Source organism: Drosophila gunungcola, assembly GCF_025200985.1.
Source record: "Drosophila gunungcola strain Sukarami chromosome 2R unlocalized genomic scaffold, Dgunungcola_SK_2 000011F, whole genome shotgun sequence".
Lineage (NCBI taxonomy): Eukaryota > Metazoa > Arthropoda > Insecta > Diptera > Drosophilidae > Drosophila > Drosophila gunungcola.
In genome coordinates this window covers 38,163-53,556 of record NW_026453169.1, presented here as the reverse complement: position 1 = coordinate 53,556, position 15,394 = coordinate 38,163, and the positions used below count along the sequence as shown (strand labels likewise).

Sequence of the window (15,394 nt, the reverse complement as noted above, 5' to 3'; positions counted from 1 at the left end):
GCATTTAGATTTAACAACAACTCCTTTTTTTTACTATAACATTATTGCTTGTCTTCTTTTACAATCATATCCAAATTTATATAAAGATGTCTAGAAATTATAACAGTTTTTTGGTAATAACGAGGACCCTATAATCTAGGAAGCCAAGCAACTAATTCTGGACAAAACGAAAAGATATATTTTGGTAATATATCAACTTTTAATTTTTTTTCTGGATATAGAATTTGAATTTCAACGGCTCAGTGGACAGTTTGAGCTTCGTATAACAGTTGCCCGACCAGCTGATCGATCGACTCGCGCATTATGACTTTTTCTGTCATGTCTTTCTATCTCGCTCGAATGTCAAGCTTTTAAGGTGAAAGCTCTCTCTCAAAATGCCAGTCACTTAAGTCAGTAGAGTAAGTTGTGCAGCGTGAAAAACGACAAATGCGTCCGGAAGGTCTAAATTTAAATTAAACAAGAACAGAATATCTGAAAAAAGTCAATTTTGTGTGTAATTGTAAAATTTAAGAAGTTGAATAAAGTGTATTAAACTGAGGCAGTTGAAATGCGAAGAACGCGTGCCAAGCTTCAAACACTTTCTCTCTGTCGCTCTCTCTGCGTCTCTCTTGCTTCCAGTGAGAAATCTGAGCTGATCGGTCACTTTGGCACGTTTGTCTGGCGTTTACTCAGTTTCCAATTTGACTTTTGACGGCGCTGATCGCCAGTTTCGCTCTCTCCGCAAACACAGATTTCAAGTTTGCCAAGAAGGTCTCCTTCAAAATCAATAAAAAAAAGTGCCGGGACAATAGTGTGTGTGTGTGTGCTATTGATTAACATTTTAATAATTTTAAATAAATTTTCCTATGTGTACAACGTAACGTGTTCGTGTGGCGCCTCAATTGAATTGCTCTTATTGCATTAATTAACATAGTGTTAAGTCATATACGTACATCTGTAAATATATACATATTTAACCCACTGCCCATGCTTATGGATGCAGTTGTGTGTGAGTCACTGTACAGTTAGGAGTCGGAGCTGGAGAAGTTAACCCGCAACTTCTGACATCAGATTACGAATTTAAATTGTCTTCATCGTTTTGCGCGAATCGCTATGTAAGTGCAAATAAATTTATAAACCTAAATTGCAAACTTTTACTTAAATTAATAAATTGTGTTATATCGCCAAGTGGAAATTAAGATTGCGTAAATTTATCTCAAGAAAACGCTTTGTTTACGGGTACATGTGTGCTTGGGGAGAAAGTACGCGCTAGTAAACTCAGTTCATGTGACTTCTTCGATTACAATAAACGCGATATCGAAGGTGATAAGGAATCAATAAATACAATAAACAGCTATAAACGGGGATATACAAAGAAATTTGAAATATTCAGACTTCTCGCAATGTACTGCTCTTGCCTCACTTTATGAGTGCTTTTGTAATTTCTCAAGCAACGAGATTTATTCTAGAACCGCCACTCAAATTTACATAAGAGTACATGTATTCCAGGCGGAAAACTTGGGCGTGTATAAATTAACTTTACAGTATTTTTAGCTTAAGGGTAACATTATTAAAACCACTGAATATTAAACTTGGCGAAATAGTGCACATGCATTTTTGTATATGCATAAACAATTTATTATTTAAAAATAATAAAAGAATGGTTAAAAAGGAAAGATGTTTTTTATCTTATAAAGCGGCTTAAATTACTTTTTAAGCTAATACAAATTTTAGGCTTTAAAATCAGTTTTTACTATAATGGAGAAAAAAGGCCTAAGTGTTCTAAATTTGAGAAAAGAAGATAACAAGTGTGGCAATCAACTTTGAAAGCAAGAAAACACATGATTCGGTCAATATTTTACCATTCTTTAAAAAGGCAAGTAAAATACAACAACGGAGATGTTTTAGTTAACGGATTAACCCTCTAGATACAAAAAAAATGTCCACCCAATAAAATATTTTTTTTATATGGACATACATATGTAGAGTATTTGCAAGGTAATGTTTGTTTCAAGCTTTTAAACAAAATGTCAAAACAATATAGCTTCAACGGTATAATAAAGCCATTATGTACTGTATGTTTAATGCTAGGAGTGTAGTCTTTAGACACTTATCTTATCTGACCTTAAACTTTGCAAGTGTGATTTGCTATTTACTATAATCAAACCACATGCTCTTAGAAACTGTGTTTCTGCTAAATTTTGTATAATTTATTTTTTAATTACGATCGTTAAAACACTAGCATAAATATTTTAAGATGTTTATACACAAATATATTATATAATTATTATGACCAGAATTTCTATATATAAACAAAATCTTTTGAATTAGTGTTTTTTTTCTTATGTTTCCATCGGCATATGTGAACCTATTATATTATTCAATCAATTATGTTGCTGACACTAAGTTATTCCCCGTGGGCCAATCTAATCGAAAGCATAATTGTAATTCGGTTTATTTAGGCAGCGCAGCTCATTGGGGTCGTTCAAATAATGAGTGCTGATTACAGCGATTGCGCCTCAGTCTAGTGGCGCTGATAAGATAGCCAACAATAGATACAATAACAGAGTTACATGCTCACTAAAAGTGCTGTTGTGACTCATCGAAAAGGTGGGCTCACGCCTCTCAACCTTTGTTGCTGGTCCGACAATAGAACTCGTACTCGATCGGCATTTTCAAAAGGTTTGTGAACCCCACAGATAGCTTTGAAAAGCTTGGGCAAAACATTCCGCTGGAGAACTGGTTCTTTGGGGTTGCAAATGGGATGACCTTGTGACCAGAACTAAAGAGTTTGATTTTGCTTAAGATCTTGAGATCGTGGAAAGGTTTTTAATTGCCCGCGGGGAATTACAGAAAGCTTTGCCAGCTGTTTTGAAGTTCGCAGCTGTTGACCAGAAAACTCCTCTCTCTCGCCCTCTCTCGTGCCAAGATAGCGAAACTGCTCGCTCTCTTGCCTTAACCGTTTACCGTTTTGAGCTTTGGCCGCCAGCGGGAAGTTTAGTTAATATTATTAACCGGAGTGACGGCAACGTTGTCGCAACGTTTCTCGCGGATCGCGGATCGCTGCTCGTTTGGCGGTAAAGAGAGCTTTTTGGCGGGGGCTTCAAGTGTGAGTGCGAGTGCGAGGTGGTGTCTTCAGACTTGTTCTTGCTTTCGCGTGGCACTTCCCTCTTTCTTTCTTTCTTTTATTCTTGGCGAATTTAATGCGACGTCGCGCTAATTTCGGTTCTGCAACTTCCGTTAGTCGGCGGCTCGAAAAGTAAACAAAACAGCTACTTATCACACGCAAACGTGACAATTCTCTTCAACTCGAAATGCATCTGTGAGATACAATTTCAAGATACGGCCAAGATTCGAAAACCACCACATGCTGCCACCATTACGAATCATTTTACTTTGATGAAGCCACTTTTGGCACGTGAAATATGCAAGAGCAGAAAAATATCCAAATAATTTGTGCGTGTGTTCATTGGCCAGGCCATTGTGCAAAACATTTATGAGCTGGAAGCGCCAAAAGCCAAAAGCCAAAAACGTATAAAATATAAACAAACATACAAAACATTCAGTGCTTTTGTTGTATTTGCACAACTCGAGTCTTGTGTTTACGCAAAGATAACGAAATGCCATGATAAAAAAATTAATTAATTATTTTTCAATGCAAGGGATTTTTGATGTGGCCGGAAGACCAAAATAAGTAACAGTAGTCGATTTTCAGTAAATGAGATAGGAACAATTTTTTGAAAATGATCGGAGCCTTCAAAATAAAAAACCGAGCTTACAAAATATTAGAAACAAACGAAAAAAGGAGTTTACACAATAATTAAAATAATTATCAAATATTCTGGTCATTGTAATTTTAAAAAATCATATATTTTGATCTCATTTAAGAATTTTGTTTCAAAAAAGCCTCAAATTTGGTTAGCGTGGTTCTACTTTACGCACTTTATATAGGTCCACGATGGCACATCAATTAGTCATTCCCTCCATAAATTGGTAAACACAAACGAGGTATTTATTTTTTTTTCTGGCCTAATTAGCCACCGCAAGCCGCCTAGAACCAACACCGTTACAAATGCAGTACCGCGGATGCCGAATGCAAAAATGAGCTGGAGGCGACAACAACAGGGAACCAATAAAACCAAAAAGTGATTGCCAAATATAAAATAAAGCTAACTTAATTTCCCCAACAAAATAACGCACATTCAACAATGATGGCCAAGTCCGCGGATACGAAAATAGGCATCAGCAACAACGACGAGTCGCAGCAATTGCATCTGCCCCCGGATGCGGCGGTGGCTGCCAACCTGCAGCATTTGCAGGTGCGACGTCATCGCCGCAGCATTTCACAGCTGATGGCCAGCATGGGTAATTTCATCTCCAATCTCCAGATAGAGATTCATAGATAACGATAACTATACTAGAGCTTGTGCGGCGATGAAGTCTCGAGATTTTGCGTCATCGTGAGATAAGTCTGAACCAGTTTTGTGGAATATAATCAACCTTTAGAACTGGTTAGCTATTCTATTTTGATTCGCGAAAGTGAAAAGTCTCGAAAAGAAGAATTTGTATGTGCTCAGGCAGGGGAGTGTTTGAATCGAGGGTGCAGTCCAAGGCAAAACCAAATAATTGGGACAACAAAGAACTGATAACGGTTAAATTGGCCTTATAATAAATTAACAAAAAATTAACCATTTCCTTTGGCTTATATAAGCCACCACCAAACTCAAACAAGTGCCCCTCCAGTTGCGTGTTGGAGCTCCGCCTAACGGTGCCATTAGTAAATGAATCATAACCGATTTTAAAATGCATGACACGCCAAAAGCAACGATACTTATCCATAATGTTAAAATTATATATATTGTGTCTGATTTACATTTGCACTCACACTCGAGTATTGCAACAGGAAGTTTCGATTTCTTCGGCATTGTGTGTAGGTCAATATGGAATGATCGTTCGTTGGGTTTAAAGACCTTTTCAGGGGGACGGTTTTTTTGCATTTACACCCCATTTACAAAACCCGCTAAACAAAGGCGTTTCAAAAAAAAATTGTCCTCGGTCTTTAAACTTTCTGTAAAGGCATATGAGATAGCAGGCAGTCTGGGAAAGAGTAATCGTTTCTACTATTAAATTGATATTGGGCTAACTCTTGTTACTTGGGTTACTAATAAAGTAGTTCTTCCCCCTGAATGAGTTTGAAAATTCACCCAAAAGAGGCTATTTTTTTATATACAAGTATGAATTTTACAAATTTTTACATTTTTTGTTTGGCGTCGATAAAAAATTACGACATTTCCATTTGGACCCCTTATCTCTTTTTTTACAATCGCTTCCCTCAAAAACCTCGAAATTCTTTTGGTTGGTACTTAGCTAAGTGTTTTTTTATTTTCAAGATAAAAATGTATTTATGTGTTTGCCGCAAAATCGTTTTGTTACTTATACATCTTATCTTATTGGTAAATAAAAATGTGTCGGCTTTTTTACAACCAACTTTTGAGTTTTCAACTAAACGTATGTGTTAATAAATTCCGCAAAAAAATGTGCAATGAAAGTGAAAAGGTGTGAAGAACGCAAAGTATTTTATTGAATGGGCTGTTAACCTTTATTAGACCCTCATTAAGTTCACATAATCGAGGTCGATGACATAAGAAGTGGTCTAATTTTAATGCTAGTTCAACCCCTAGTTAGTTTATATCCGCAATTCAAATAATCAAACCGGCTGCTAAATATAAAACCGTTTATCAGTTTAAAGGTGTTTCAAATTCCACGTTTTATCGCAAATCTAAGAAATGTCAAGCTATACAAAGAACACCTATTTCTGGCACTCGGCTCAAGAAGTTTTTGTTTGGTAATTTTAAACTGATAACAAAAAGAGCTCCACGATAAGGAACATATTTGCCAAGAACTCGTTATATTCGCTACCTCTAAGTAAACGAATTTATACTTCCAAGAATGTATGGCTGCTAGACCAACCTGCCAACCTGTGGCAGTTTCTCGTCCATTAATATAGGGTAAGGTTGTAATCCTTTTGCTGTCAAACTTCATGCAATTCAATTTGATCCTTTGAGAATACCATATAATACAATACAACAAAAACGTTGTTATGGTTGGGAATATGTAAGCTTAAATTTATATATCCAAACTATACTTAGAATATAAAATATAAAAAAACACAAATTATTATAAATTGACAAGCACTTTGTTTAGTATAAATATTTGTCTACCGAATGTGGCTTGGCATCCAGCAGACATGGGACATCCATAGTGCAAGGCACACCTGATTACTGACTGCTAATCAAAGTACTCGACTAAATACTGATTTATGTAGTTTATTACTGTCGACGATAGTGGGTGGCACTATTCTCTGTGCTCTTTTGTGAAGCAATGCCACATCCATAAACCCACTTAACCATCGGTGTTTGGGCCTACCTACTGTGCAGTATAGCCCTAATCTATCAGTTGCGCCGTTTTATTTGAGCTCGCTATCTAAATGTCATTCAGTTAGAAACGTAATTCTGAACTAAAAATTATTACTTGGGTACAAATATGAGTGAGGCAAACCCAGGGACAAAATATATGTTTGAGTTTTATCTCGAACTAGCCATAAAACTCTTTTAGATCCTCCTGTCATTTTTTATCAGTCAGCAGACGACTCACGTGCACTAAACGAAGGAGAACCCTATATTTACGGACAGAAATATGGTGTTGTGTTTTTTTTTAAGCTCGAAATAGCCCCAAGGTTCGCGCAGGGTTCCTATGTCAAGTTCACCCGAGGGGTACACTGAAATTAACTTAAACTTTACTACAACACCTGTCGTAAACTGGCCTTGAGTGAGCTTCTGTTTTAAAGATAGCATGGGCTAATTGTTACGATTAAATTGTTCCGACTTACAGAGGTTAAGGAAAGCCAAAAATACTTCGGCTGGAAATACAAAATTCCCCATCTACTCAACGAAGTTATCAGTCGGCGTGTGGTTGAATAACAAAACAATGGTTGCATTCTTGTAACTTGTGTAACTTAAAACGTTATTTCTGCTAATTGAAAAAAAGGTTTGAACTTGTCAAAGTACTTTCGAAAGTCAAGAAAATATTGATAAATCTATTTAGATAGAAAACTTTTGCTTGTATAATGTTTGTTGATTATTATAGTACTAGATTACGATTCTTTTAAATTTAATGCATTATATTTACCTAGAAATAATTTTTTTTTTTAAGTTTGTAAAAAACCATGTTAAAAATATTTGCAAAACAAATTTAATTAAATAAAATTAAAAGAAAATTTGTATCTTAATACAAGTAAAAGGCGTCGATTTGTTTTATAGCTGGGCATTGCTTAAAGTTACTTAGGCAGTTATATCAAAGCATACCCTAGTACTGATACCTATACTATATAGGCTTGTTTTTAAAAAACGTTTTAATGATTTAAAGTGCCACTTATTTTCCGACAGGGCAAAGAGCAGTGGATATTTCATAGTTCAAGCACTCGTCTTAAGCTTATGTTCCTACTTAATATATAAATATTATATATTAAATAAATGTGTTGTACTCGTACTCTTATTTATAAAAGCAATAGTTCTGACTTTGTTTAAATTTGCTGTCTTTCTGATATCTAACCATTGTTTATGTCACCTTGCAGTTGAATACCCCACGGACGATGTGTACCGACCCACGCACTACGGCGGTTACGTGAACAGAGGCTACGATGATATAGATAGTTCCTACCACTTTGCCCAATTCGAACGGATGGCAGGGGTTCATGGCGGGGGAGCAGTACTCCCACCCTACGCAACTACGGACTCGGAAATCGAGCACGGCAGTGGGGAGGCGGATGTCTCGGCGGAGGACTCCAACAACGAGGGCGAAGAGGAGTTCCGTGACTGCACGGACGACGCGGTGGACGAGCATCGAAACCGCTGCCTGCCCGAGTTTCAGTTCTCGCTGGTCGAATCGGAATACGACGAGACTTTGGGATTCCCCGATTCGGTGACCATCCTGTCCGACGTAGGTGACAAGCCGGTGCTGGTGGAACGTAAGGAGACGGACGATGACGAGGAGGAGTTCGACGATGAGGAGAACAACAGTGTGGTGCTGCGCCACGAGATTCCATTCACCAGCATCTACGGCCCGAGCGTCAAGTTCAACTCGTTCCAGCGCAAGGTCTTCATTCCGGGTCGTGAGATTCATGTCCGCATCGTCGATACGGAGCGTAGCATCACAACACATCTGCTGAATCCTAACTTGTGAGTGAAAGGGATTTTTATTCAAAGTGTAAATTGGAGGCACCAATGAGTGATATGTATTTTTTTTAACCATTAACAAGCTATAATTCCCAAATAGTTCTAGCTGTGTATTGGTATCGATTGCTGATAATCTAGATTGACTATCTGGTGGAACATGCTTATTTATCAAAGTCTCGTCGCTCTTTTTTTGTGTGTTGGCGCAAAGTCGCCTCTCAGATTTACCTTTTATCTAAATCGACACTTGATTTCGAATTGGTTTAACTTTTCACTTCCTAACGGTGTTTAAACCATTGCAGCATTATATAAACCTTCTAGTATTAATCTTGTCATACTACTATGATTTAGTTTCTAAATGCTAAGGTTGTTAATAAATTCCCAACCTCAGTTAACTTATTGTTTATACCGTTCTCACGTGTTTTATTCCTCTTGCAGGTACACCATCGAACTGACCCACGGTCCCTTCAAGTGGACGATCAAGCGACGCTATAAGCACTTCAACTCATTGCACCAGCAACTCAGCTTTTTCCGCACCTCGCTCAACATTCCCTTCCCCAGTCGCAGTCACAAAGAGAAGCGTACGACGCTGAAGGCTACTGCCAGTCAGATGGCCGATGAGTCCACCCTTAAGGACCTGCCCGCCCACACCAAGGTCAAGCAGACCAGCACTCCCATGGGTGGTGAAGGCCAGAGCAACAAAAACACTATCAGCAATGGTCACAATGCAATGGCTGTCATTAGCCCCAGTCACAGTTCGATTCTTGCGGGACTCACACCCAAACGCATTCAGAAGAAGCGTAAAAAGAAGAAAAAGCGGAAGCTACCGCGATTTCCCAACCGTCCCGAGAGTCTGGTCACCGTGGAGAATCTGACCGTCAGGATCAAACAGCTGGAGGATTACCTATATAACCTGCTAAACATCAGTCTTTACCGATCTCACCATGAAACGGTAAGATATTGCTTAAATGTGGGAATTATTTAGGAGTTGATTTACTTGAAATTGAGTTATGGTGTATTTTCGGTTAAAATTCCTTTGGAATGTACTTACAACTTTCCACCCAAGAGATTTCTGTGTCATTAGGGACATAAAAAATGGGGATTGCTAAAGGCGAGATAACGGCCCAAAATTTTCTGGGAATGTCAATCATTGTGAAACAAATATCTATTTTGTTGTTTTAAATAAGTAGGCTAAAATGCTGATTGAAGTTTGACTGAATGCTGATACGACAAAATAAGATAAGAATGATAACCAAAAAAAATAAATTGCTAAAGAAATATCAAGGAGTGAGGAAATAAATTTGGTACAAATTTGTTAGCAATTTGTTATAAATTGGTTATGAATATGTTATAAATGTTATTCAAAATCGGGTCTTTAGTGTGGTAAAGATATTCCGTCAAAAAAAAAATGTAAAGACAAAGAAAAATTGTTTCATTTGGAAGTAAAATTACTACGTTAGGATGGTTAATTAAAATAAAAAATATGTCATAGAAGGATTTTTATTTTAAAATTAAGATCATGTTTTAGCTTAGATATACATATATATATTGCCAAAAATGTTCTGTCTACTATAAGTTTTGAAAGTCTGCTTCCTTTCCATAAGTACAAAAATGTTTAAAGATATTTTAAATTTGTATCTTTGTAAATACTGGACTACATGCTTGCAAGAAACCAAAGAATACTGGACTAAATTCTAAATTTTTAATTACAGCTGAACTTTGCTGAGGTATCGAATGTGTCTTTTGTGCCTGGTCTGGGCATCAAGGGCAAGGAAGGCGTGATTTTAAAGCGAACAGGCTCAACGAGACCCGGACAAGCTGGATGCAACTTTTTTGGTTGCTTTCAGAGGAACTGCTGTGTGCGCTGCAATTACTTTTGCTCCGACGTGGTCTGCGGCACGTGGCGCAGTCGGTGGTTCTTTGTGAAGGAGACATGTTTCGGCTACATCCGTCCGACGGACGGCAGCATCCGAGCGGTGATCCTGTTCGATCAGGGCTTCGACGTCTCCACTGGCATTTACCAAACCGGCATGCGCAAGGGTCTGCAGGTGCTGACGAACAACCGGCACATTGTGCTCAAGTGCTGGACACGGCGCAAGTGCAAGGAGTGGATGCAGTACCTCAAGAACACGGCCAACTCGTATGCCCGCGACTTCACACTGCCCAATCCGCACATGTCCTTCGCCCCGATGCGCGCCAATACGAACGCCACATGGTATGTGGATGGCGCCCAGTACATGTCCGCCGTGGCCGACGGCTTGGAGGCCGCCCTCGAGGAGATCTACATCGCCGACTGGTGGCTCAGTCCCGAGATCTACATGAAGCGACCCGCACTCGACGGCGACTACTGGCGCCTGGACAAGATACTGCTGCGCAAGGCCGAACAGGGAGTGCGTGTCTTCGTGTTGCTCTACAAGGAGGTCGAAATGGCATTGGGCATCAACAGCTACTACAGCAAGTCCACGCTGGCCAAGCACGAGAACATCAAGGTGGGTGGGAATTATAGTTCCTTAACTTTGAAAAGTTGAAAGTTTTTCCAAGTGAAAAGATAGCGTCTCCGCAATGGGAGTTTTAAAAATAAGTCAGTTTTCCTATTTGAGAATATCTATATTTTACTTAAACATCGTTCTTAAAACACTCATAATTTGGTTTACCGCACTTTTGACAGTTAATTGTCTTCCGATTTTAATTTTGAAGCATCCAAGCAAAAAAGTTTAACACGTACCTTCCAAAAGTTGGTGACGTCTGTCTACAGATGGGACCTTAACTTCAAACTCATAGGTTGGATAAAATCAATTAAACAAATTAAGTTTGCAGTTAAATTTAAAAAATCGTCACTCTTACATTTTTTTAAGAAAGTTACATTTTAGGCTTAGGGCTTGGCAGAAACAGGACCGACGCTGGTATATTTCGATTTTTTATTGTTTATTTATACCTAAGATAATTGTTTTAATTAAAAGTCAACGTTTTATTATTACAGGTCATGCGCCATCCGGACCATGCTAGAGGCGGTATTTTGCTGTGGGCTCATCATGAAAAGATCGTTGTCATCGATCAGACCTATGCCTTCATGGGGGGCATTGACTTGTGCTACGGTCGCTGGGATGATCACCACCACCGCCTCACGGATCTGGGCAGCGTGTCCACGTCCTCCTTTTCGGGCAGCACCCGTCGCACGCCCAGCTTCTACTTCAGCAAGGATGACACGGACTCGGCCTTCGGATCCCGCAAGTCCTCGCGAAATGCTCACTATGAGAAATCGGGCAAGGAGAGACCACCATCACCGTCACCGCCGCCGCCGCCGGATGAGCCGAGCACCAGCATAGAACTGAGGACCTTGAAGCCCGGTGATCGACTGCTAATACCCTCGATTTTGGTTCCCAGTCCGGGTGAAACGCCCGGTGAAGCGGGCATTGCCCTGGAGGGCATGAAGCTGAACACCCCCGAAATGGAGCGTAAGAACGTGCTCGATCGCCTGAAAAACAACGCGATGAAGGGCGCTCGTATGGGCAAGGACTTTATGCAAAGGCTCACAACCACTGAGGCGGCGGAGGAGAAGGCCGACGAGGTGTTCACCGTTGAGTCGCAGGACGTCACGGACTACGAGGCTAACCAGTACATGGCTTCTGGCGGCGAGGATGGGACGCATAATGCCAACAGCACGCAAATACTCAGCGAGTTCTGCGGCCAGGCCAAGTACTGGTTTGGCAAGGACTACTCCAACTTCATACTCAAGGACTGGATGAACCTGAACTCGCCGTTCGTGGATATCATCGATCGGACGACCACGCCACGGATGCCATGGCACGACGTCGGTTTTTGTGTGGTGGGTGCTTGCGCCCGGGACGTGGCCCGCCACTTCATCCAGCGCTGGAACGCCATGAAGTTGGAGAAGCTGCGTGATAACACGAGATTTCCCTACCTGATGCCAAAGAGCTACCACCAGGTGAGGCTGAACCCTCATCTGCAGCAGCGTCGCCAGCAGCGGGTCACTTGCCAGCTCCTGCGCAGCGTCTCCGCCTGGAGCTGTGGCTTCATCGAGGCCGATCTGGTCGAGCAAAGCATCCACGACGCCTACATCCAGACGATCACCAAGGCGCAGCACTACGTGTACATCGAGAACCAGTTTTTCATCACCATGCAGCTGGGCATGGGCGTTCCGGGGGCGCACAACAATGTGCGTAATCAGATCGGGGAGACTCTCTTCAAGCGGATAGTGCGGGCGCACAAGTGAGTTAACCTATTGTTATAACTATCTAGTGATGGGAGGCAGTTCTAACTCTCATCTCGTCTAGGGAACGAAAGCCCTTCCGTGTTTATGTGATAATGCCACTGCTGCCGGGCTTCGAGGGCGACGTGGGTGGCAGTACTGGGATAGCAGTGAGGGCCATTACACATTGGAACTATGCATCCATTTCCAGGTAAGATTCTACCAGGAGGTCCTCTGGGGTTTCATTGAAAACTATAAATCAAAACCGTCTATAATATAATATTCTTTCACTTTTTAGGGGGCGCACTGCAATATTGAACCGCCTTCAGGAAGCAGGTGTTGCCGATCCGCAGAACTACATTTCATTTCACAGCCTGCGTAACCACTCCTTCTTGAATAACACACCCATCACGGAGCTGATTTATGTGCACTCAAAGCTGCTCATTGCCGACGATCGCGTGGTGATATGTGGCTCGGCGAACATCAACGATCGCTCGATGATCGGAAAGCGAGACTCTGAGATTGCGGCCATCATCATGGACGAGGAGTTCGAAGATGGCCGGATGAACGGGAAAAAGTATCCAAGCGGGGTGTTTGCCGGACGTCTGCGCAAATATCTGTTTAAAGAACACTTGGGTGAGCTATTTAGCTAATAGTTTATTCCCGATTCTTATATTAATCGGTTAATCTTCTTCATGCCAGGCCTTCTAGAAGGCGAGGGCTCAGGTCGCTCTGACCTCGACATCAGCGATCCCATATGCGACAAGTTCTGGCACGGCACTTGGCGAAGCATCTCGACGCGGAACACGGAGATCTACGACGAGGTGTTCAAGTGCATTCCCACGGACTTTGTGAAGACATTTGCCAGCCTGCGCAAGTACCAGGAGGAGCCGCCGCTTGCCAAAACGGAGCCTGAGCTGGCCGCCAACCGAGCCAACGAAATTCAGGTAAGAGTCTTTAGTCGAGAACTTGGAAATTGAAATATCTAGAAATATAATAATTTAAATTTCTTATTAAATGTATTTATTAAACTTTTTTTGCATCATTTTTGTATAGACTTGGTAAAGCGAACTACCTTTGCAATATTTTGTTTAATTATTCTAAGCATAATTGTTTTTTTTTTTATTTTAAAATCTAATAATGATATTTTTCTTTCAGGGTTACCTGGTCAACCTGCCATTGGAGTTCCTCAACAAGGAGGTGCTCACGCCGCCCGGAACCAGTAAGGAGGGCCTAATTCCTACCTCTGTATGGACATAGTCTGCCAAAAGTCTCCAAGAGGCGCCTAGATCTTAGATCCCTATGGAACCCCTCTAACCGTTTACCACCCCACCAAAAGCGCTTACACTTAACGCTTGTCATTGCCAAGTTAACCCTTTCTATATTGTATATAAATACCCGTAGATAACTCTAGATACTACCAAACTACTTGTAGTTATGCCTTACCAATAGTTAATTTATTTTACGATGTTTGTCTATGTCTTTGTTGTTATACTTTTTTATGATGTTTAAACAGTATTTGAGACCGATTTACACAAGTTTATTAAAGTGATATGAAGTGCAACTGAAGAAACAAATGATTTTTTTATCCACACAAGATGGGGGTGGTCTTCTAAAATTTTATTAGCTGCATTTATATTTAAATAAATAATAATTAAATTGAAATAATTACTTTATGATCACAAATTAGATTGGAAATTCAAAAGTTAACATAAATGAGTACATTTTTAATATTTTTAAAAATATCTTAAATTATTTTAACTTGAATTAAAACATATACAAGTTTTAGACGTCAAATGTGTTCTTAACCAAATCTTTGATAAAGATTCTAGAAAATAAGACAGAAGAATTTTCAAAACTGTGCGCAATCAAAAATGTGTTCACATTTATTCAATATTCACACAATAAAAACAGCACATGCCAAATTTATGGTCATTGTTGGACCAGAAAGACCAAAAAAATATTTAAATCAATAATCAAGTATCAGAAAAGTGTAATAAAGTTCTTAGAAGCCAACAAATTGTATGGACTACGCTTAACAATTTATGGAATCTGTTTTAACATCAGTTTAAAAGAATATATAAATAGCATTGTCAGACTTAGTTAGTTATTACGTAAAGCCTAAACTATTAGTTGGAAAACCTTTTCTTTTTAAAAGTTATTTTTTCATTAGACAATTCTAACGGTCATTTTCATAGTGCTGCAAGTCGCGCAAAACCCTACCAGGGCTGCGCAAGCAAAGTTTCGTAAGAAAATAACAAGTAACTATCGCTGATTGAATATGGTTGTTGTCTTGGAAATTCATATTTGTGTGGTAAGTGTCTGGGATATGTGCATAGTTTTTAAATTTCCCCAGTAAATCCAAATTTTCTCAACAATTTTTGAAAGTTTTAGCTTTAAACATTTCCCGGAACAAGTTTTTCCAATTTTTCGTCATGCTCTGTGAGAGCATTAAGAATTATTTTAGATTTAGCGTCGAAAAGAGTTATTTTATTGTCTTGGTTCAAAGTCATGGCTATCAGCTTTAAAATTGGCGGCCTCAACTCGACATGCTCTAAAAATGTTCTCTAAAAATGTAAAATATATTATTAAATACTTTTTATGAACTTTCTTAAAATATTGTTCCCTTTGCTATTTTTTTGGTTTTTTACACACGGTTTTTTTTTATCAGAGTTTGGTTTACCAAATGCATTTAAAATTTAAGAAACTTGTTTATTCTATTTTTTCACTGTCGATGTTATTCTGTGAAGAGTAAATTTCATTCAGGGCCCGAACGGAGATTTTGTCCAAATTGTTAAAAGATGATGTGTTAATATATAAAAATTGTATTTTAAACTACGACTATCTGTAAAGCCAAAATAAGATTCTAAAAAAGGTTGCTTACTTTTCACCGAATGAATATATTTTGGGCTTTGAATTCCTAATGCATAAGACGACTCCCAACTTGGACAGCGATTCAAACATTTGGCAGGTG

The 15,394-nt window shown here is 39.5% G+C and overlaps 1 protein-coding gene across 4 annotated transcripts; it reads left to right on the top strand.

Annotated features, from left to right (window-relative positions):
* Positions 1-203: 203 nt before the first annotated feature.
* LOC128255347 (phospholipase D2) lies at positions 204-13,997 on the top strand. 4 transcript variants are annotated; one of them, XM_052984892.1, is made up of 10 exons: positions 2,992-3,088; positions 4,017-4,344; positions 7,613-8,216; positions 8,649-9,162; positions 9,923-10,699; positions 11,191-12,440; positions 12,506-12,631; positions 12,719-13,056; positions 13,123-13,367; positions 13,579-13,997. In XM_052984892.1, exons 2-10 carry the CDS (start codon positions 4,188-4,190, stop codon positions 13,678-13,680), a joined length of 4,113 nt encoding a protein of 1,370 aa, XP_052840852.1. In that variant the 5' UTR covers positions 2,992-3,088; positions 4,017-4,187; the 3' UTR covers positions 13,681-13,997. The 4 variants fall into 4 exon arrangements, with proteins under 4 accessions (XP_052840855.1, XP_052840852.1, XP_052840854.1 ...); XM_052984894.1 differs by having other exon boundaries at positions 3,023-3,056; XM_052984893.1 differs by lacking the exon at positions 2,992-3,088 and adding an exon at positions 3,105-3,238.
* The last annotated feature ends 1,397 nt before the right edge of the window (positions 13,998-15,394 follow it).